Genomic DNA, 17653 nt, shown 5'->3' on the forward strand with positions numbered 1-17653 from the left:
CCTCAGGGGTACATATATGCATCTACAACAAAACGAAAATCAGGAAAATAAAATATACCATAACGACTACATAGTAGCACAAGAGCTTAAGAAAAATATATGTCGGTTAAATTGCGACATGAGTCAATTAACAAGTTTATATGAATGACATAATGAATAATGAGAAACTGCATATAGAATAGCAACAATATCATCTGAAACCAGATTCCATTACAAAATTCATCCAGCTATAAAAGGACAATCAAATACGACTCTAAACTTGAGGCAAAAACGAGCAAAAATCGCAAATAAAACTACGGATAGGTACATACAAAAAGAAATGAAAACCCCAAAACCATTGTAAATGATACAGCTGCAATAAACAAAAAAATTAGACTCCAATTGCAATTATTAACAAATATAACTTGAAGCAGGCAGACTACACCAAGAGATTGCCCAGATGAAACCGAAAATCAAGCATAATTCTATTCACGCTAAGGGAATGCCGAAAATCTGCCAAGATGAAAAAAAAATGAAACAGATGACGCTAAAAGAAGTCGACATGAAATTCTACTTGAATGAGGAACGGGGAGGATCATACGGACGACTGTACGACTGGTCCCAAGAACTATCAACTGGTGAGTGTTCAGATGACATCTTGCTCTTGATACTGCTGTTGCTTTTATTTCCGCTATGGGAGTAACTGCTAAATCCGTAGTCACTATCTTCGCCATCAGATCCACCGTTTAATTCCTCGTCAAGTGGAGTAAGGCCCAACCCCTGCTCTTCATAGTCACCAATTAAGTGTGCCTCTTGCCGAAGGGAACCGCTTCGTCTATGCAAAGCCATGCTGTTGCGAGCCAAAGTAATACTTCGGCGAGTTTGGATACTAGCAATTCCATTCTCCATAGGAATGCTGTCCATCGTTCGACTATGCGGAGGTGAGTTGCGAGTGTTGTCTGCGCGAGCAATGTTGAGAAGATACACGCCACTAAAGATAATCAGAAACCCACATAGAAGAGAAAGAGTGTTGACCGTGCTCGTTGTGTTGAATCCCTTAAATAGAATTGCTGAAGCCACCAGAGTACAAGTGGTAAAAGTGACATAGTAGATTGGATTAACACTGAATTTCGATATTAGTAGGCTGGATTTTATAATACACTACACGCAGTAGCACTTACATAGAAGTATCAAACGCATCGAGTGCTTTGTTAAAGTAATTCATCTGAGTTAAGATACAGACGATAACAACAATGGCGAATACATAAGTTGATGGATGGCTAAATTGGTTATTACCACTTAATGTCAACTTTACAGCAATGCCAAAACCCTTGATCGACATAACCGATACTGAGCCGACAGTTGAGCAAATCGAGAGATAAACCATCGGACTTCGCGGGCCATATTTGGGTGCGATTCTATAAATCATTACCCCAGCGAAAATGGCAACGAAGGCACAATAAAGCATGAAACCTACACCAAATTAACCATAAAAATACTAATAAGTTCACAAAAATGTTAAGATCACCTACCGGGCTGCAAAGCATACATCAAAATTTCGTCCACAGTCTGGATTTCCTTGTCTGGGGGAGCGTGAAGGACGATGATAACTGATCCAATCAGACAAATCGCACAGCCCATCCTTCCTAATGCGCCAAGTTCCTCCTTCAAGAAGATAGCAGCCAGAACCGCCCTGCAACAGATTAGCCCGATCTTCTTAAAATCTATCATTCAATAAAAAAACGTACCCGATCAGGACAGAGAGTGCACCTAAGGGAGTGACGAGAATAGGAGGAGCAAAAGTGTACGCCGCGAAGTTGGCAACTTCTCCAATAATCACTATCAGCCAAATTAGCGAGAAAAAAACAGCCATCTCAAATCAGAAGAACGTACTAGTAGCCATGCCAGCCCACCATATAGGATTTTTTAAGTATTGGTAGCCATCACCCTCGAAGCCATGTTTATTGCTTGCATCCAACAGTCCCTATAAAACAGTACAATAAATATCGAGTAATTCTCATAGTAGTCATTAGTCTTTACATACTTTTTTTGTGATGATGAAGCTGGTGCCTAAAAAGAGAAAAAGGGTAAATAACGTAAGACACGCGATCACAGGCGGCAGACAAACATACCGATAGCTAAGCTACTGCTTATAGCAAGACCAAGGCCTATATATTTGTCTTCAACTTGTAATGGACCCATTTTTTAGCTGTTCGCCGTTGAGAGAATAGAGAACGTGTAGCGCGTGCGAGGAGGCGCGCCGAAGACGAGTCGGACGTAAGGAGCAACCACAGCAAAAGACACAGTGTATGCGGCAAAAGAAGGATAATATTGCAAAGCAAACCTTCCAAAAAATACTGCCTGGTGAAGCTATATATGATACAGTTATTTACCGGAACAAGCCAGAGCGGTGCAGTTGAAAAAGGCCTTAGCAGTTTGCTGCAGCAGCGAAGGAGACGCGTGAGCGCAACGAGCACAGCCACATTAGAGCCACATCAGCCTTGCGCCCCAAATAAAGCCCTTTCCCTCAACATTTAACAAGATGAGTTAAAGTTTGCTATAGTTTCGAAGATTATGTCATCGTCTGCCGACTGCTCCGTCTGCTCTACCCAGGTATAACAATAAATTCCAAATACCATACGAAGCTGATCAGCTGGCTTTAGCTTTTCTTGTTGTATTGTTTAAAAGACTTATAGATACAAAGAATCTAAATCTGGTTTCATATTTCCTGCTGTATTACTAATAGCGTCCAAAATGTCGTCTATGAGAGGTATGCAAATATACTCGATTCTTATTCTCGTCAACAGTGTTGGCCATCTCATTACCAGCATATATTCTCGTTTACTATCATAAAGACTAATAATCTTCTGGAATACAGGTCTTGTGCAATTTATTGCAGATCTGCGAAATGCTCGAGCCCGAGAGCTCGAGGAACGGAGAATTAACAAGGAGTTAGCCAATATTCGGTATGTTCTCCTAACAGCTCATCTCACTTTTCAGTAGTCGACTGACCATTCCATCTCCAGATTAAAATTCAAAGGTGAACTGGTCTCATATTTTAGATAGATACTCTCCTGATTCAGGGATTGCTGACCTCAAGTAAAGATTCAAACCTAAGCGGCTACCAGAAGAAGAAATATGTTTGCAAGGTGCGCAATGGCGGATGCATTATGTTTCGCTCTCATAACTCAATTGCTGACCTATTTGTAGCTATTATATATTTACATTCTTGGTTGGAATATCGACTTTGGCCATCTGGAGGCTCTGAATCTCGTCGCATCGAACAAATTTTCTGAAAAACAGATAGGATATCTCGCAACCAGTTTGCTCCTTAATGAAAATCACAATCTTATCAACCTTGTTCTAAATAGCATGCAAAAAGATCTTAACGATAATAATGAACTATTTAACTGTTTGGCGCTGCATGCAATTGCAAACGTGGGCGGAAAAGAGATGGCGGAAACTTTGGCACCGGACGTTCAGCGACTATTGGTGTCGCCTGTGTCAAAGCCTTTCGTCAAGAAGAAAGCGGCGCTCACTTTATTGCGTCTTTATAGAAAATATAATTACGCGGTACACATCGAGTGGGCTGATTCTATCATCAACCTTTTGGGGGATTCGGATCTGGGCGTTGTAACGTCAGTTGCATCATTGGTCACAGCCCTGGCTCAAGATCAGCCGGAATTCTATAAGAAAGTTTACGGACGTTCTGTGATGAAGCTGAAATCAATGCTTATTGACCACCAAATTCATTCTGATTACATGTATTACAAAGTTGCCAATCCGTGGCTACAAGTTAAATTGATGCGGCTGCTACAATGTTATCCGGCATCTGGTCAGTTTATAAAATGATGCTATTATCACATTGGAAGAAATTTAACGATATTTGATCTAGATAACCCAGATATTAGTGCAGCACTTCTAGATGTTCTGGAATTTATACTCGATTCATCTTCGGAGCCAACACGAAACGTTCAGCAAAACAACGCACAAAACGCTGTTTTATTTGAAGCCATTAATCTCGCCATTCACATTGATGTCAACTCACAGATCATGGGTCGTATGATCAATAAACTCGGAGTATTTATCTCTTCCCGTGAAACAAATCTGCGCTATCTCGGCTTAGACACCATGGCTCATCTTGCATCTCGCACGGAGGACCTTGCTAGTATACGAAAGCACCAGAACACAGTTCTTTTATCTCTGAAGGATAGAGATATCTCAGTACGCAGAAAAGGCCTTGATTTACTTTATAGCATGTGCAGCTACCAGAACGCCGCAGTAATTGTCTCTGAGCTGTTAAAATATCTGGAGGTTGCAGATTATGCTATTCGGGAGGATATGGTCATAAAGATTGCTATATTAACTGAGAAGCATGCATCAGACTACAAGTGGTACATTGATACTATTCTTAGGTTAATTTCCGTAGCAGGAGATTACGTCAGCGATGAAGTTTGGCAGCGAGCGGTTCAAATTGTTGTCAATAACGAGGAGCTTCAGCCATACGCTACTCATACGCTTCTACAGTATCTAAAGAGTCCGACATTTTACGAAGCTATGGTTAAAATAGGTGGTTACGTCTTGGGAGAGTTTGGACATTTGATTGCAGACACTCAAGGATGTACTCCTATCGAACAGTTTTTGGCTTTAAACCACAAATTCAATTTAGTTTCTCCGTTTACAAAAGCCCTACTGTTGTCGACATACATTAAGTTTGTGAACTTATTCCCAGAGATCAAGCCTCAGTTAATTCGAGTGTTCCAGGACCATTCGAGATCACTAAATTCAGAGCTACAACAGCGAGCATGCGAATATTTAGTGTTGGCATCGTTACCTTCTGACGACCTCTTGAGAACCATATGTGATGAAATGCCACCGTTTCCTGAACGAGCATCTATTTTACTATCACGTATCAATGAAAAGCAAGGAAAATCGGAGCGACCACGGTTCAATAGTGTCAAATCAGGGAATGGGGAATCGTCAAATTTGATTGAAGGTTTTTGAATTTCGCAAATCACCCTGGATCAGTTTAGTCTTGGTGGAATTAGAATGAGTAAAAAATGTTCTGAGAAAATCATTTAATATTATTAATTGACGAATAATGACTCTCATGAAAATCCCATCATTAATGTTCATAGACTGAACAACATCGCGTCTTTATTAAACACATACATCTCAATAAAAATAAAAAGAAGCCCAATTATACACCAGGAGCTTGGAAGGAGGGAGAATGTGACAATACTGTTGCCAGTCCTTGATGTATCTCTACCTGGAACGGATCAAAGCTGAAGCTCTCTCCATCAATAGAAATAAACCCACTTTTTGCCTTTGGAGTAATTCTATAGGCATCCACTTTATAGTAGTGAACGTGTTTGGAATCAAAATGCTTCCCCTCCTCAATGCTAGTCAGGATCTTTAGACTCTCGCTGAGAGGGATTTTAGAATCAACGAGAACCATATCCATATATCCATCGCGAGGTAGCGCAGCTGGAAAAAACATTGCATCAGAGGACATCCATGGCATCTTTCCAACGTAAAAAATCGCAAGAGATGACGATTCAATTGTTTTCCAGTCTTCGGGTACATCGTCATCGACTGTACCATATTTCAGAGCTGGTAGACCATCTTCCTGGTCTGGTAATGAACTCTGAGGCCGTAGCTTGTGCTCATTATAAGCCTGTCTAACTTGATTTCGAGACTCATGAGCAATACGCACGGAAATTTCACATGGGTATTTGGATTTTGCGAGGACGCGCATCAGAATACCAACAGTAAACCGTGCTTCTCCCATCCACCGTAAATGTTCAGTTCCAATATCACAGTCGGCAATCATACCAAGAGTCTGTGACAAAAAAGTCATGTAACGCTTTCCTTTTTGGGTTAAAGAGCATAAATCCATTCGTTGAGGAGCGCCTTTGACCACGCACAATGACGAGTACGACACGTTCTTACTTCCCACTAAATTTACGCAAAGCGCGCTGCCTGATCCACAAGGTAATTGGCAAACTGGCATAGTGAACGCCTTTTTGACATCAGGCCGCCTGCTTAAGCCATTGAACACCTCATGTGGAATACCGTCGCCAGAGCAGCAGACAATTGCATCGTATAGCTCCTCTAAATTTTCCATATTTTCGATTATTTCAGCAGCATGACCTTTATATTTTGTAACGACTTCATCAATTTTACATCGGGCGGCGTCCATAATCGGTAAACTCTCAGCTTGAAACATAGCTCTTGCTTTTCCTTGACCACCAAAAGGATTGATTAGTATTAAGAGTCTTTTGCAGCGAACGACGCCGGCAGACGCATTATATACTCGTTGAAGAAGCTTTTGAATCCATTCATTACACGAATCAACAAATTCAGCATCGATACTGAGTGTGAGTTTCTGTAATTGCGCTGTCTTTTTTTCGGTTGTTGTACAATAATCGATTGTCAACGCTGCTTTGAAATCAGACATCAAGGCTGAGCTGACTTCGGCCCAAAGGATATTGAAATATAGAATTGAAGGGTTTTGCTTAGAGTTAAATGAGGAGGCTAGAAGAGGTCAGATGGAAAGAACTTGCGGGTGCAATAGCTTAAATAGACTTACGTGAAATGCAACTCACGGAGGACAAACATCCAGCCGGAAATGTATTGTGATCTCGTAACGATTCTGCGTGACAATTATCAGCTAATGTCACTACAATCAAAAATTCTGTAGTAGTTGTTAAAACTCACGAGAATACTCGAGACGTATGAATCGTTCGTCCAGAGTCAGCTTGACTCGTCCATTATCGGGAATGGTGTAAGCGTAAATTGAATCCTGATTCATGCCTGATTTGAACTTATATTTAAAACGCGTAAAATTGATAAAGTCAAAAAAAATAGCGACTGAGAGATCATAAAATAAAGGGAGCTATAGACAACCGGTAGCTAGCTGTGGATATATCAGAACGCGAGCTTTCGGCTCCGAATGATCCGCGACCTTAAGAATGCTACTTCTTAAATGAACGTTACGAAATCGTGAATTCTGTCTTCGAATATAAAAACAGCAATAACTGGCGTAATCAGAAGCTTGAATTATCTTTTCAGTGCTGGAACCAACACCGGAAATGTATTACAGTAGATGAGTTTAGAGATGATGGTCAAGAAGCAAAAGAGGTTCCAAAACCATTCGAGGACCGAGAACTCTATATTTCTGTAATGCAATGATTGATCTTTTAAGGTTTAGAACAGCAGGGCCTGATTTCTTTATACAGAAGATTGATTGCACCGATAAGTTCCTTCGACAATTCTTCTGAAATATTGCAGTTAGATGTCAAGCAAAAATCGCTATTCACATTTATGGATGATCTTAATCACAAAATACCACTATACAACACAAACCCAGCTTCAGCATAGCTCAGGTTTCAGCCTATTCTCATAGTTAGTCTGTGATATCCAGTGGTTATTCTTGTAACATTTCTGGACAAAACTTCTCAAATAGAAAAATGTCTTCCTCAGGAAATGCGAGTTCCATTTGGCGTGCTGCCGTCAACACCCAGTAGAGATATAACACCGTCTCCCAGCTTGTCAACACCAAGAACAAGAACTTCGCTTTTAACACCCCCAATCCTTCTCACTCCAAGATTAACAACGGCAACAATTTGTCGTCCAACCAAACTATCCATTTGATAATTATGAGTGATTTGAGCGGATGACGTTCTCACCCCCAAAGTCTGTCCAAAATCAACAGTGAGAATATATGCTGGAGCTCGAGCTTTTTTGTTCGGTTTCACTCCTGTGATTGTACCAACCCTTAAATCAGCAGAAAAAAAAGCATTTGAGTCAATATCCGGAAGTTGGGCGTGTAAGTGTGATGGCCCAGATTGGTTGCTAGAGTGAGGTTCGACGCTGCTGGCTTGGTTTTGCTCAGTGACAGATGCACTTGCTTCAGTCGACGGCATCTGCTCTGACTTTTGTATACTTCTGGCAAAGAATCCGTTAGATTGCAGTGAAGTATATCTGAGTTCTGTAAGGAAAGAAGATTGCGCTGGAGTCAATAAGCTATCCTCGTATAATGACAAAGAAGCGCAACGATAAGTACGACTCGGCGGACGAATTGATGTATAATTAAAGTGATCTACCTGATAAATGACTTTAAATATGCTAAACCTAGTGCTGAATATTAACGCTCGATGTCTGAATTGCATTAGCAAAATTACTGTATCGAATCAGAGTATATAGCAAAAAACAAACCGTTAAAGCTCCAATCTGACAGTAGAAAACGATTACATAATTTTCAGGATTGTATTACTAAGTTTATAATAACTCCAGTCGATTCTTTAATCTTCGCGAATTTAAGCCACGCGTCGATACCAGCACGACACCCTATCGCGCCTTTGTTGATTGCTTTCTATACATCAAGACTACCGATAGTTTAGATATTATATAGATTTCATTCCTGCGCCAAATCTTTTCTTTTCTGTTTGGAATACATTTGAGGAAGACTTTATATCATGTCAGCCATAGTAGATGGTGATTTGCTGGACGAAGAGCTTGCTCCCACTCTTCAGAACATCATTGACCAAAAGTCTTTGCGATGGATCTTTGTTGGAGGTAAAGGAGGTGTGGGAAAGACAACAACCTCCTGCTCACTTGCTGTGCAAATGGCAAAAGTTCGAGAACGCGTTTTGCTAATTAGTACAGGTAAAGTTTTACGCCGGTTAGAAAACTCATTTGATCTGCGATCGCTAATGATGGTTATAGATCCTGCTCACAATCTGTCTGATGCATTTGGCCAACAATTTAGTAAAGATGCCGAGAAAGTAGAGAACGTCGATAATCTCTGGGCAATGGAAATCAACCCAACTGATACTTTCCAAGAAATGATCGAGCAGTCGTCGTCGGATAGTCCTAGCGGAATGCCTAATGGAATGCCTAATGTCATTCAGGAACTTGCAGCTTCATTACCGGGTATTGATGAAGCAATGTCGTTTGCAGAGGTCTTAAAGCAGGTCAAAAGTATGAGGTTTGAGGTTATAATCTTTGATACCGCGCCAACGGGCCATACTCTTCGCTTTCTTTCCTTTCCTACCATCTTAGAGAAGACGCTGGCGAAAGTCTCAGAAGTCAGCGGCAGGTTTGGTCCTCTTCTTAATGGACTTTTGGGACAGCAAGGAAGCGGCCCAGATAATAATTTTCTAAGTAAGCTGGAAAGCATGCGCCAAACCGTTACTGAGATCAATAAGCAATTCAAAGATGCAAATCTGACTACATTTATTGCTGTCTGCATCCCCGAGTTTTTATCCGTCTACGAGACTGAGCGGATGGTTCAGGAGTTGACAGGTTCTCATATGGATATTCACTGCATTGTTGTCAACCAGATGCTCTTTCCTGCTAAAGGTAAGATACCTTTCTTTTTTATTTACTCGAAACAAAATCTGACTACTTGTAGACTCCAACTGCCCGCAGTGTAATGCTCGATACAAAATGCAGCAAAAGTATGCCGAGCAAATCGATGAGCTCTACGAAGATTTTCATATTGTGAAAATGCCCTTGTTAACGGAAGAAGTTCGCGGTGCCGAGAAGATTAAGAATTTCTCGAAAATGTTGCTCGAACCTTATGCTGCGCCTGTTTGAGGATGCGTTTTTTTCAATAGGGCAGGGCGAATAATCTGTATGTACAAATAAATATAATGAATGACAAAGCCACTCTACATTTTGTAATTTTAGCAGTGATATGCCTTCTACCATAAACTAAACATTATTTTCGATAAAAACCGGCTACTCCTAAAAGTACAATTAAAAAGACAAACTTTGTTATAAAGATTGAAATCTTTTAATTCAAACCCAATCTTAACTCTCCGTAACCCAACCATAGATTATCATCATCAGGACCTTCGCCATCGACGTCACCAACGTCATTCACATTGTGCACGTCACCGACGCCATTATCGCCTTGAGAATCTACCATTCCCATCGCGGCCACAGCAGCCGCGGCCACAGCAGCCGCAGAATTATCGTTGTTATTCATATCTCGTCTGTCGTCATTTCCAGTTATATTAACATTTCTTCCATTAGCAGCTGAAGAGGCTGCCATAGCCACTGTTACCGCATGAGACGCATTGACTGACGCTTGGGTGGTTACCGGAGTTGCTATTGAGGTTTTGTGGGAAATCTGATGACCATTAAGAGAGTGGCGTTGGACCGGTTGGTGGTGAAGCATAGGATGCGATGATGTTGTCGAAGGTACTCGCGAGCTATCTCGGCATTCGGGACAAAGTCTAATGGCCGCAGCAGCAGTCTCTTTGATCCTTGTCCAGTGGTACTTCTCTGCAATGGTCGCCGTTGTTTTGTTAATTCCAACGTGACCATTCATATGAACTTCGGTCGCTATAGCAAGCTGCCGATCGACATCGGGAACCACCTCCCGATCTTTTAACATTAAATGACCATCTCGTATTTTATAGTGCGCTGCTGATGACCGAAGTCGCGACTTTTCTTGTCGGTCAGCTTGGGGTGGATATCGTCCGGTTTCAAGGTAGAATTTAATTCGATCAAATCGAAGTTCTCCAACGGGATCTTCGTCTCCTCCAACTAAATCTCGACCATACATAATTGCATCAACCGGATGTTCATGATTCTTCAAAATTGCTGCTCCTTTAACTCGACCTATTCTTTTGAATCCAATCGACTCCCAAATTCGGCGTGCGGCTACATTCGTTTCGAACACAAGATTGAATACAGAATAAGTGTAGCCCAACTTGGGTGCCCAACTAATGTAGCATTCGCCCAGCACCCTACCGATACCTTTAGATCGTGCGTTTGCAGATACTATGAATCCCGCAGAACAAACATGTGCGGATCGTCCTGGATAATTTGGCTTAATCTGCAATGGTACAGAATATTAGCATGACTTTCTCAAACTTGATACAGAGCTTTTAACCTACATAAAAGGCGCCAAAGCACTCTTTAGACCAGTCTCTGTTCTCTGTGATAGAGGGCTCATCTCCTAATAACATGACTGCAGCAAACGAAGAAAACCAATATGACTGAAATGCATCCAAAGGCAGCGGTTCCAGCATAGGGCTATAAAGAATAAGTTAGAGCGAGCTATTTCCTAATAAAAGCAAAAGACGAATCTCTTACAATGTCTCACCACGCTCAATCTCAACGTTAAGTTCATCACATAAAAATGCAAGCAACCCGATAGGAACTGCTGCTGGAGTAATTATAGGGTACACAGTCGCTGGCGTATGGTCGCGAAGAAGGAACGTGCAAGGCACCACATCAGGCGGAAGCGAAGGCTGTGGTCTTGCTGAAGATGCAGGGGCCGAGGAGGATTGAGAACTGTACCTAAAAGCAGCAATTGCTGGGTTCTCTATCATTGACTGGTGAGGCGGTACCATTTCTATAGATCAAGAACCTAGTATATACCCTCTTCGACAATAAAAAATGATGAAAACTAAGATTAGAGCACCTGTGGCGACCAATGCTCCCGCAGTTGCGGTGTTGAAGTGCAAATTACCCACAGACGGTTGTTGACAAATTTGCCTGTCCTGGAAATATACACGCGTGCTGGTCAATTGTTTACGCGTCGTGCACTTAGTTTTAGCTGGCAGGTGTAGATCTCAGCCGGCTCCTGCGTAGGTATCAGTCTTGCCTTGGACGCATGAAGTTTTTCGCACGGAGGTGTAGAATCCAGACTGTATTGTCACGTGATGAATACACCCCAAACCATACACTGTAAATAGTAAGTGTAGATACCACGTCTCGCAAATATCATGGAGTTGGATACTTGACAGATGTGACATAGCTCAACGTACGGTGTCCAGTTATCAAGCCAGAGGCAATATGCTGTCAAATAACAGAATGTGACGCGCAAACATGTCTCTTTCGTCATCTCCTTCGTCCCCGCGACCGTTAAATATTGCATCGTTAATAACAACTATTCCTGAACTAGTTTCATCTTACATTGCTCGCCAGAGTAATCTGTTGTCTAAATATCAGGATCCCATTGCAATTGGGCATGATAACGACGGCTTAAGGCGTTACAGAATACTGGGCCAAGTTGTTGAATACGATCCGATCGACGGAATTTTGATAGTAGAAGATTTCGAAGATTTACTATCTATGAGCGAAAATGAGCAGGACAGATACTGCGCACAGGCTCTTTTGCACTTACGTGAGAGATCTCCGCATCAACGATATCAACTTAATGTTTCAATCGCAAACGTGGTTCACGACCCCCGGTTTGATGTTTCCTGCACTAGACGGGGCATGTGGATTAACGTTCTCGGGAGATTGACCTTGAACGAGAAGATTGCTACTGAACATGGGAGGTTAGAAAATGGTCTAGTAGAGCATGGGCGAAGCAACGCTTGTGATTGTGCCAGCGAACTTGAGCTGGACGCATCGATTATTTGGGAATGCAGCACCGTGAAGCTTGATGGTACTAGGGCTCTTGTAAGAGAACTTGTGCGACAGCGCGAATTATCCTCTCGATCTCCCTTATGCTAAGATATTTTCTTTTTCGATGTGAATGAATTCGTGTATTAATATTACTTCAGTATATCATTGCAGGTCGTATATATATATAAATTTAGCATTTAACTCTCAACTCTTACACGTCAACTGAACACGCACAATGGCTCAATCTGCCTTGTCAATATGCTCCGGCAGAAAGTACCATAGCACAATCATACTTGCGAACAAGCTGATCGCTAGAGGATGCACTACCCATACACCCTGAGACTCTGATAGAAGACCTCCAACAAAAGGCCAGAGAGCAGCCCCAGCAGACCCGAATGCTGAAGTAAGAGTAAGCGTGAAACCCTGCGTCTTTCGAGGGAGAAGATCACTGAATATGGTCATGGCAGTTGGGAAAAGAGGGCCTATAAAAACACCAGCAATTGAAACAGCTACAGCTTCGCCGATAATATTCGGGATCAACCATGTCATGAGATTGAAGGCTATAACCAGTGCCAAGAGAATATAAATAACCACCCGAGGTTTCACCATTTTCGTTAGCACTTGATTGAGCACAAGACGTCCAGTGGCGATACCAGCCCAATAACCGGCAGAAACGTATCCGACTTTGGAAGCATCACCGTGACGAGATTCAATCAAAAATGAGACGATCCATCCACCTAGTGTGGTTTCTGCTCCCTGGTAAAAAAATATAAAAAATGTTGCAATCCACGTTGTACGATCATGTATTGCGTCATAATAGACCGACTTTTCTTTAAATTGAGAGTTAGAAATCACCGGATACAGAGTCTGAGGTCCTGTATTTCGAGTGTCGACCTTTTGGTACTTGCGAAGCATTTGGCTGGTTCCGAGATCGCGATCGCTGCCATAGAAGGACCAACCACACATAGCCGAGCTAAATATGCTGGTGCCAACAAGAATAAAATAGAAGTAAGACCATTTGATACCAGACGATGCCATAGCCGTAGCCATCAATGGACTGACAGTTGCACCAATACCGTAAGCCCCATGAACATAACCATATAGCTCTTCGGTATGTTCAAGATATGATAGGAATACATTGACTTGCGCTAGAATCAAAGCCATTCCGATTCCACCAAAGAAGAAAAATGTGGCAACAACAGGGTATTTAGGAGCTGGTGCCACTACTGTATACATAACAGCAAGAAAAAGTGGTCCAGTGGCCAACATCACAGTTCGGCCTACTCGAGTGTAGATATACTGACCTGAAGCAGCGATCGTGATAAAACCGAGGAAATTAGCAAGCCAGATGATTGATACTACAGAATAATTAATCCCATAGTACTTTTCAATATAAGGCAAAAGAGCACCAATTACTCCGTCATTTAGACCCATAGCTAAAATCACAAATGCAGAACTGCAAATTCGCCATTTGTTTCTTGGGAATCTGTGTCGTTACATTCATTGTAAGTACACCATGTAGCGGATATTTTAATGATATTATACATACGCGTTGATAGGGAATTTCCTCCTTTGATTGTCTAAAGCAGGTGCATCGCATTGCCCCAACGTATCATTTGGCGATGCTTCGGAGGGATGGCTGAGATCCGCCAGCTCAATGTCGCATGTCGTTTGATCGCCAGACCAGCTGCCGTTAGTATTTCCATTTATCCGATGCTCATACTGCATACTAGATGATCCCGAGGCAACACCCTTTGCCAAATGATCTGTTCTATTCCACGTCGCAGCGGCAGCCGGTAAAGTGATTGTGACGTCAGTGCCAGCAAGTTCAAGATGATCCTCAGGAGAGCTGGACGAGTGGGAAGGCTGCTCTAATATTGTCGAAGACATGCTAATATACTTCCATTCATCGGTATATCATAAAAAGGATTTGAAGCAGGAAGATTTAGTTTGCCTATATGTCCCTGCGAATCTGGGGATGGGCTAATCTGCAGACTATAGCTGCTAGGATCGTCACCAACAGTCGGAGAGTGAAGTATTACCATCTTAGGCTTCGCTTCCGCTCCGGATTAAATCTTGTCACTATAAATTTAAAATAAAGGCGTAAAACCCTAATTGTACAGCGAGAGCTTCTGGATATCCGTCAATTAGTCGTACTGTAATAAATCAGAAGTAAATCATCTGGTAAACATCTGCTGCGGTACGAAGAAGACTGTTATAATAGCAGCCGTTATTCCACCTTGATATCGTAATATTAAGATAAGGGGCCATTACAAAAGCTGTTTAAAGGTCAATTTAAGCCGCCCAAAATTTGGGTTCGCGGGGAAGCTTTATCTCCGCTGCTGTTCGACTATAGAAGAAACTTTACCGCAGGGTCATCTATTCCTACCTGGAGAGCGGTCTATAAAAGTCAGACATCGGGGACTACACTTGTTCAATTGATGTTCGATTATGTGGCCAGCAAATCATGTTTGATTCCTTCGCGCAACTACAGGCTGACTAATAGTTTAAGCATACCACCAGATCGAGATAAGCAGTATTCGCGCACAGTATATTGTATTATACAGCAATAATAAATAAACACGTTAATAAACTGATATATGAGGCATTGATTTAGCTCATCCGTATAATTCCAGTATATGATTTCATCCTCAGCGAAACCACACCTGATTTGGATTGCATCATTGACAGTAGCAAGAAATTAATAATTTGCATTTAGCATGAAATGCGTTAGAATTCGGACTTCAGAAAGTTGCCTCAATCGAAGCTTCGATAAGAGTATTCAGATCGTCGTCTGTACCTTTGACCATCCCAGAAATCTTCTTAAATTCATCAATTTGTTCGACATACAAAATAATAGTAGTACGCAAAACCCAACGAATGAATTTCTCGGTTATCATTAGACTTCCATATACTCCCAGGCTAAACAGTAGAAAGGCGCCGCCAGCCACGATTGTTATGGCCGGTATTGACACGAACCCAATGATTAGCGACCAAAGGTAAAGATCGACCAGAATGAATCGATGCAGAAATTGGCTGTCGTTAGTAACTCCCAGCATATCGAACGGCGACGCCAAGTGCATAGAAGTGAGACAGAATACAGTATCTTCATAGCTATCCGAGACAACAGCACACCTACATGAAAAGAGAAATAAAATTAGCACAGACCATGAGCGCCACCACAAAAATTAACAAGTAGCGGTTACTGATAAATTTTTGACCTTAGTCCAATGACATCACGGCCATGACCATCCACCCAAGAGCAGACCCCGACAAACACCGACCCAATCACTACAGTAGAGGTCGCGATTCCAATCAAAATGTCCATTTTATCGTTTAAAAATTCTTTTGCTGATTTGATTTGTTTCCCCTCCACAGCCGCACTGATGGCTCTTAATATTTTAGCCAAGCTCTGCTCTGTCATTTGCTCGTTCCACACTGCCGATACTCGACGAATTGTATCGTATACGCCACGTTTGGCTTCAACTTTCTGTAGCTCTTCAAACTTCTCTTTGCCAACAGTCTCACGGCTTAAAATGGGGACATTTGTACGGGTTCTTAAACGAGGCACAGAACTTTTTTTGGAAATAATCCCAGCGCCTCCTGGTCTTATTTTTCTGTTTTGTAAGACGTGAGCGGCTGGGCGCAAGACTACATCTGGAGATGGCGGAGGGGGTCTCGGAGCCATAGATCCTTTGTCTTTGACATCCTCCGTTTCGGCAGAATAAAGAAAAGTGCGTCTTTGCTGAATGGATGCAGCAACATTTTCGGACTCTTGGAGTAAATTGATTGAAGAACTGAGAGAAGATGTTGACTGAGTTGGTAAGGACAACAATTCACCGGCGTCTTTAAACTCTGACTCCTCTTCTCCAAAACTCCCTAAAGAAGCCTCATAATGACCACCCAGATCTGTGAGAACATCTGTATGTGTCTTTCCACTTGCTGAGCGAGATGGTGGAAGTACAGCTAGATCGATACCACTTCCGCCCAGAGATCGTGAAATACCCATGTTTTCAAAAGACTGATCCACAGACCAACTAACTCTGCGAGGCAAAATTGAATTAGTAAATGAGGCCCTCCGACCTGTTAACGAGGGACCACCATTATCGGAGTCAAATGTAGGCGCAGTGGTTGACTGTCTCGGGGCCGGATGCTCTTCAAATTCACCATCGCTACTCAAGTCAGTATTATCACTACCGTCAGACAAGTGAGAATATCCGCTCTCGTAGGCATCAGGAAAATTCTCTGAACTATCGTCAATGTTATGCATATCTCTTAGATCAGAATAACGCTCTCCTCTCTCGACATCTGTTGAAGAAAACAACAATGAATCTAACTCTTCTATAGACGACACTGATCTAACCGAATGGGCAGCCGCAGTCAGCATATCAAAATCTGTCTCATTTGGGTTGCTAAAACTTGGATTGTCATTTATTCTCTCATCATGCAGATCGACATGGGCGTCTGCGTTACTTTCTGCAGCGCTCTCCTCCTCATCTTCCCAACCATGCTCGTCGCAATCTGCGTTTTCTTCTGATTCAATTACTTTGGTAGTAGTGCTTGTGATAATTATATGAGCTGCTTCATTATCATCCGAAATCGCATGATTTACGTCAGGTATAGGTGCATTTGCGGCAGGCTTGAGGCTGTCTTCAAGCCTCGTTCTTTTCAAATCGTCCTCACTGTACTCTGCATCTTGCTTCGAGTCTACCAGTCCAACTTGGTCCAGATAGCTTTCCCCCGAATTCGTGGCAGCTAGAGCTTCTGCATTGCTAGACTTAACAGTATGGTCGAAAAGAGTGCAAACATTCAGCGGTGTGAGTATCCTGGTCTTGTTTCTCAATGAGGAACAATTAGTCGATGCTACTTCGTCAGATTCCTGACCATCGCCATCCTTGATATGATAAAACTCAGCAGAGTATTCATTCAACTCATCTGTTGCAAGAGTAGCTTCGCTCTCGCTGCCCGTACGCGTCGGATCAGACTTAGTTGAGCTCATGTCACTGTACCTTTTTGACTGAATTACACTTGAATCAGACAGGAAATAATACTGATCATCCATTTAGATAGTCATATTAGAATAAGTTGAAGGAAACTGCACGTTGTTAAGAAAAGCGACCTATTGTTATACGAGTCGATCTACGACGCAACGGTTGTTGACAATTTGCGCGCGCGTGTTTGTATTATTTCTGCTGAAAGGAATACTCACGTGATACTGCTATGCCAGCTATTTGGAAGTAGAGGCCATTTCGCCAATAGCATATAAATAATCACATAAAAGTTATAACATATATACATT

The 17653-nt window shown here is 42.1% G+C and overlaps 9 protein-coding genes across 9 annotated transcripts; 3 read left to right on the forward strand and 6 right to left on the reverse strand.

Moving 5' to 3' along the window:
• Nucleotides 1-86: 86 nt before the first annotated feature.
• Nucleotides 87-2419, reverse strand: V2V93DRAFT_366671 (magnesium transporter NIPA-domain-containing protein). The gene is made up of 7 exons (XM_066909373.1): nucleotides 2112-2419; nucleotides 2024-2049; nucleotides 1873-1963; nucleotides 1728-1818; nucleotides 1512-1672; nucleotides 1161-1452; nucleotides 87-1102 (listed from the first exon to the last, which is right to left on the reverse strand). The coding sequence occupies exons 1-7, from the start codon at nucleotides 2179-2181 to the stop codon at nucleotides 550-552; spliced, it is 1284 nt and encodes a 427-aa protein (XP_066767023.1). The 5' UTR covers nucleotides 2182-2419; the 3' UTR covers nucleotides 87-549.
• Nucleotides 2420-2581: 162 nt separating this feature from the next.
• Nucleotides 2582-5280, forward strand: V2V93DRAFT_366679 (Clathrin/coatomer adaptor, adaptin-like protein). Its single transcript, XM_066909374.1, has 6 exons — nucleotides 2582-2749; nucleotides 2858-2945; nucleotides 3006-3019; nucleotides 3085-3128; nucleotides 3190-3814; nucleotides 3875-5280. Exons 1-6 carry the CDS (start codon nucleotides 2734-2736, stop codon nucleotides 4981-4983), a joined length of 1896 nt encoding a protein of 631 aa, XP_066767024.1. The 5' UTR covers nucleotides 2582-2733; the 3' UTR covers nucleotides 4984-5280.
• On the reverse strand, nucleotides 5082-7126 carry V2V93DRAFT_178614 (ATP-NAD kinase-like domain-containing protein). The gene is made up of 3 exons (XM_066906939.1): nucleotides 6700-7126; nucleotides 6572-6634; nucleotides 5082-6516 (listed from the first exon to the last, which is right to left on the reverse strand). The coding sequence occupies exons 1-3, from the start codon at nucleotides 6791-6793 to the stop codon at nucleotides 5180-5182; spliced, it is 1494 nt and encodes a 497-aa protein (XP_066767025.1). The 5' UTR covers nucleotides 6794-7126; the 3' UTR covers nucleotides 5082-5179.
• Nucleotides 7124-8180, reverse strand: V2V93DRAFT_366681 (uncharacterized protein). The gene has a single exon (XM_066909375.1). The coding sequence runs from the start codon at nucleotides 8151-8153 to the stop codon at nucleotides 7461-7463; it is 693 nt and encodes a 230-aa protein (XP_066767026.1). The 5' UTR covers nucleotides 8154-8180; the 3' UTR covers nucleotides 7124-7460.
• Nucleotides 8181-8310: 130 nt separating this feature from the next.
• Nucleotides 8311-9676, forward strand: V2V93DRAFT_366683 (arsenical pump-driving atpase). The gene is made up of 3 exons (XM_066909376.1): nucleotides 8311-8649; nucleotides 8710-9345; nucleotides 9398-9676. The coding sequence occupies exons 1-3, from the start codon at nucleotides 8460-8462 to the stop codon at nucleotides 9580-9582; spliced, it is 1011 nt and encodes a 336-aa protein (XP_066767027.1). The 5' UTR covers nucleotides 8311-8459; the 3' UTR covers nucleotides 9583-9676.
• V2V93DRAFT_178611 (uncharacterized protein) lies at nucleotides 9601-11437 on the reverse strand. The gene is made up of 3 exons (XM_066906938.1): nucleotides 11092-11437; nucleotides 10893-11031; nucleotides 9601-10831 (listed from the first exon to the last, which is right to left on the reverse strand). The coding sequence occupies exons 1-3, from the start codon at nucleotides 11349-11351 to the stop codon at nucleotides 9782-9784; spliced, it is 1449 nt and encodes a 482-aa protein (XP_066767028.1). The 5' UTR covers nucleotides 11352-11437; the 3' UTR covers nucleotides 9601-9781.
• Nucleotides 11438-11829: 392 nt separating this feature from the next.
• V2V93DRAFT_322143 (uncharacterized protein) lies at nucleotides 11830-12462 on the forward strand (the record flags this gene model as incomplete). Its single annotated transcript, XM_066907389.1, has 2 exons — nucleotides 11830-12284; nucleotides 12339-12462. The coding sequence occupies 2 exons, from the start codon at nucleotides 11830-11832 to the stop codon at nucleotides 12460-12462; spliced, it is 579 nt and encodes a 192-aa protein (XP_066767029.1).
• A 12-nt stretch (nucleotides 12463-12474) lies between these two features.
• Nucleotides 12475-14636, reverse strand: V2V93DRAFT_404205 (major facilitator superfamily domain-containing protein). The gene is made up of 2 exons (XM_066912636.1): nucleotides 13904-14636; nucleotides 12475-13840 (listed from the first exon to the last, which is right to left on the reverse strand). Exons 1-2 carry the CDS (start codon nucleotides 14242-14244, stop codon nucleotides 12595-12597), a joined length of 1587 nt encoding a protein of 528 aa, XP_066767030.1. The 5' UTR covers nucleotides 14245-14636; the 3' UTR covers nucleotides 12475-12594.
• A 212-nt stretch (nucleotides 14637-14848) lies between these two features.
• Nucleotides 14849-17559, reverse strand: V2V93DRAFT_366689 (uncharacterized protein). Its single transcript, XM_066909377.1, has 2 exons — nucleotides 15561-17559; nucleotides 14849-15489 (listed from the first exon to the last, which is right to left on the reverse strand). The coding sequence occupies exons 1-2, from the start codon at nucleotides 17414-17416 to the stop codon at nucleotides 15099-15101; spliced, it is 2247 nt and encodes a 748-aa protein (XP_066767031.1). The 5' UTR covers nucleotides 17417-17559; the 3' UTR covers nucleotides 14849-15098.
• Nucleotides 17560-17653: the final 94 nt, after the last annotated feature.

Source organism: Kockiozyma suomiensis, assembly GCF_038497685.1.
Source record: "Kockiozyma suomiensis strain NRRL Y-17356 unplaced genomic scaffold V2V93scaffold_4, whole genome shotgun sequence".
Lineage (NCBI taxonomy): Eukaryota > Fungi > Ascomycota > Lipomycetes > Lipomycetales > Lipomycetaceae > Kockiozyma > Kockiozyma suomiensis.

Coding starts and splice junctions, on each gene's coding strand:
- V2V93DRAFT_178614 (XM_066906939.1), bottom strand. CDS start 6,793: ATGAATCAGGATTCAATTTACGCTTACACCATTCCCGATAATGGACGA. Junction 6,635..6,699: donor CATACGTCTCGAGTATTCTC/GTGAGTTTTAAC, acceptor ATTGTCACGCAG/AATCGTTACGAGATCACAAT. Junction 6,517..6,571: donor CTCCGTGAGTTGCATTTCAC/GTAAGTCTATTT, acceptor GACCTCTTCTAG/CCTCCTCATTTAACTCTAAG.
- V2V93DRAFT_366683 (XM_066909376.1), top strand. CDS start 8,460: ATGTCAGCCATAGTAGATGGTGATTTGCTGGACGAAGAGCTTGCTCCC. Junction 8,650..8,709: donor CGTTTTGCTAATTAGTACAG/GTAAAGTTTTAC, acceptor TGATGGTTATAG/ATCCTGCTCACAATCTGTCT. Junction 9,346..9,397: donor GATGCTCTTTCCTGCTAAAG/GTAAGATACCTT, acceptor GACTACTTGTAG/ACTCCAACTGCCCGCAGTGT.
- V2V93DRAFT_366679 (XM_066909374.1), top strand. Junction 3,129..3,189: donor AGAAGAAATATGTTTGCAAG/GTGCGCAATGGC, acceptor ACCTATTTGTAG/CTATTATATATTTACATTCT. Junction 3,815..3,874: donor ACAATGTTATCCGGCATCTG/GTCAGTTTATAA, acceptor TATTTGATCTAG/ATAACCCAGATATTAGTGCA.
- V2V93DRAFT_366671 (XM_066909373.1), bottom strand. CDS start 2,181: ATGGGTCCATTACAAGTTGAAGACAAATATATAGGCCTTGGTCTTGCT. Junction 1,819..1,872: donor GTGGGCTGGCATGGCTACTA/GTACGTTCTTCT, acceptor TTTGGCTGATAG/TGATTATTGGAGAAGTTGCC. Junction 1,453..1,511: donor GATGTATGCTTTGCAGCCCG/GTAGGTGATCTT, acceptor AATTTGGTGTAG/GTTTCATGCTTTATTGTGCC.
- V2V93DRAFT_404205 (XM_066912636.1), bottom strand. CDS start 14,244: ATGTCTTCGACAATATTAGAGCAGCCTTCCCACTCGTCCAGCTCTCCT. Junction 13,841..13,903: donor AGGAAATTCCCTATCAACGC/GTATGTATAATA, acceptor GTAACGACACAG/ATTCCCAAGAAACAAATGGC.
- V2V93DRAFT_178611 (XM_066906938.1), bottom strand. CDS start 11,351: ATGGTACCGCCTCACCAGTCAATGATAGAGAACCCAGCAATTGCTGCT. Junction 11,032..11,091: donor ATTGAGCGTGGTGAGACATT/GTAAGAGATTCG, acceptor TATTCTTTATAG/CCCTATGCTGGAACCGCTGC. Junction 10,832..10,892: donor AGTGCTTTGGCGCCTTTTAT/GTAGGTTAAAAG, acceptor GTACCATTGCAG/ATTAAGCCAAATTATCCAGG.
- V2V93DRAFT_366689 (XM_066909377.1), bottom strand. CDS start 17,416: ATGGATGATCAGTATTATTTCCTGTCTGATTCAAGTGTAATTCAGTCA. Junction 15,490..15,560: donor CTAAGGTCAAAAATTTATCA/GTAACCGCTACT, acceptor CTTTTCATGTAG/GTGTGCTGTTGTCTCGGATA.
- V2V93DRAFT_366681 (XM_066909375.1), bottom strand. CDS start 8,153: ATGCAATTCAGACATCGAGCGTTAATATTCAGCACTAGGTTTAGCATA.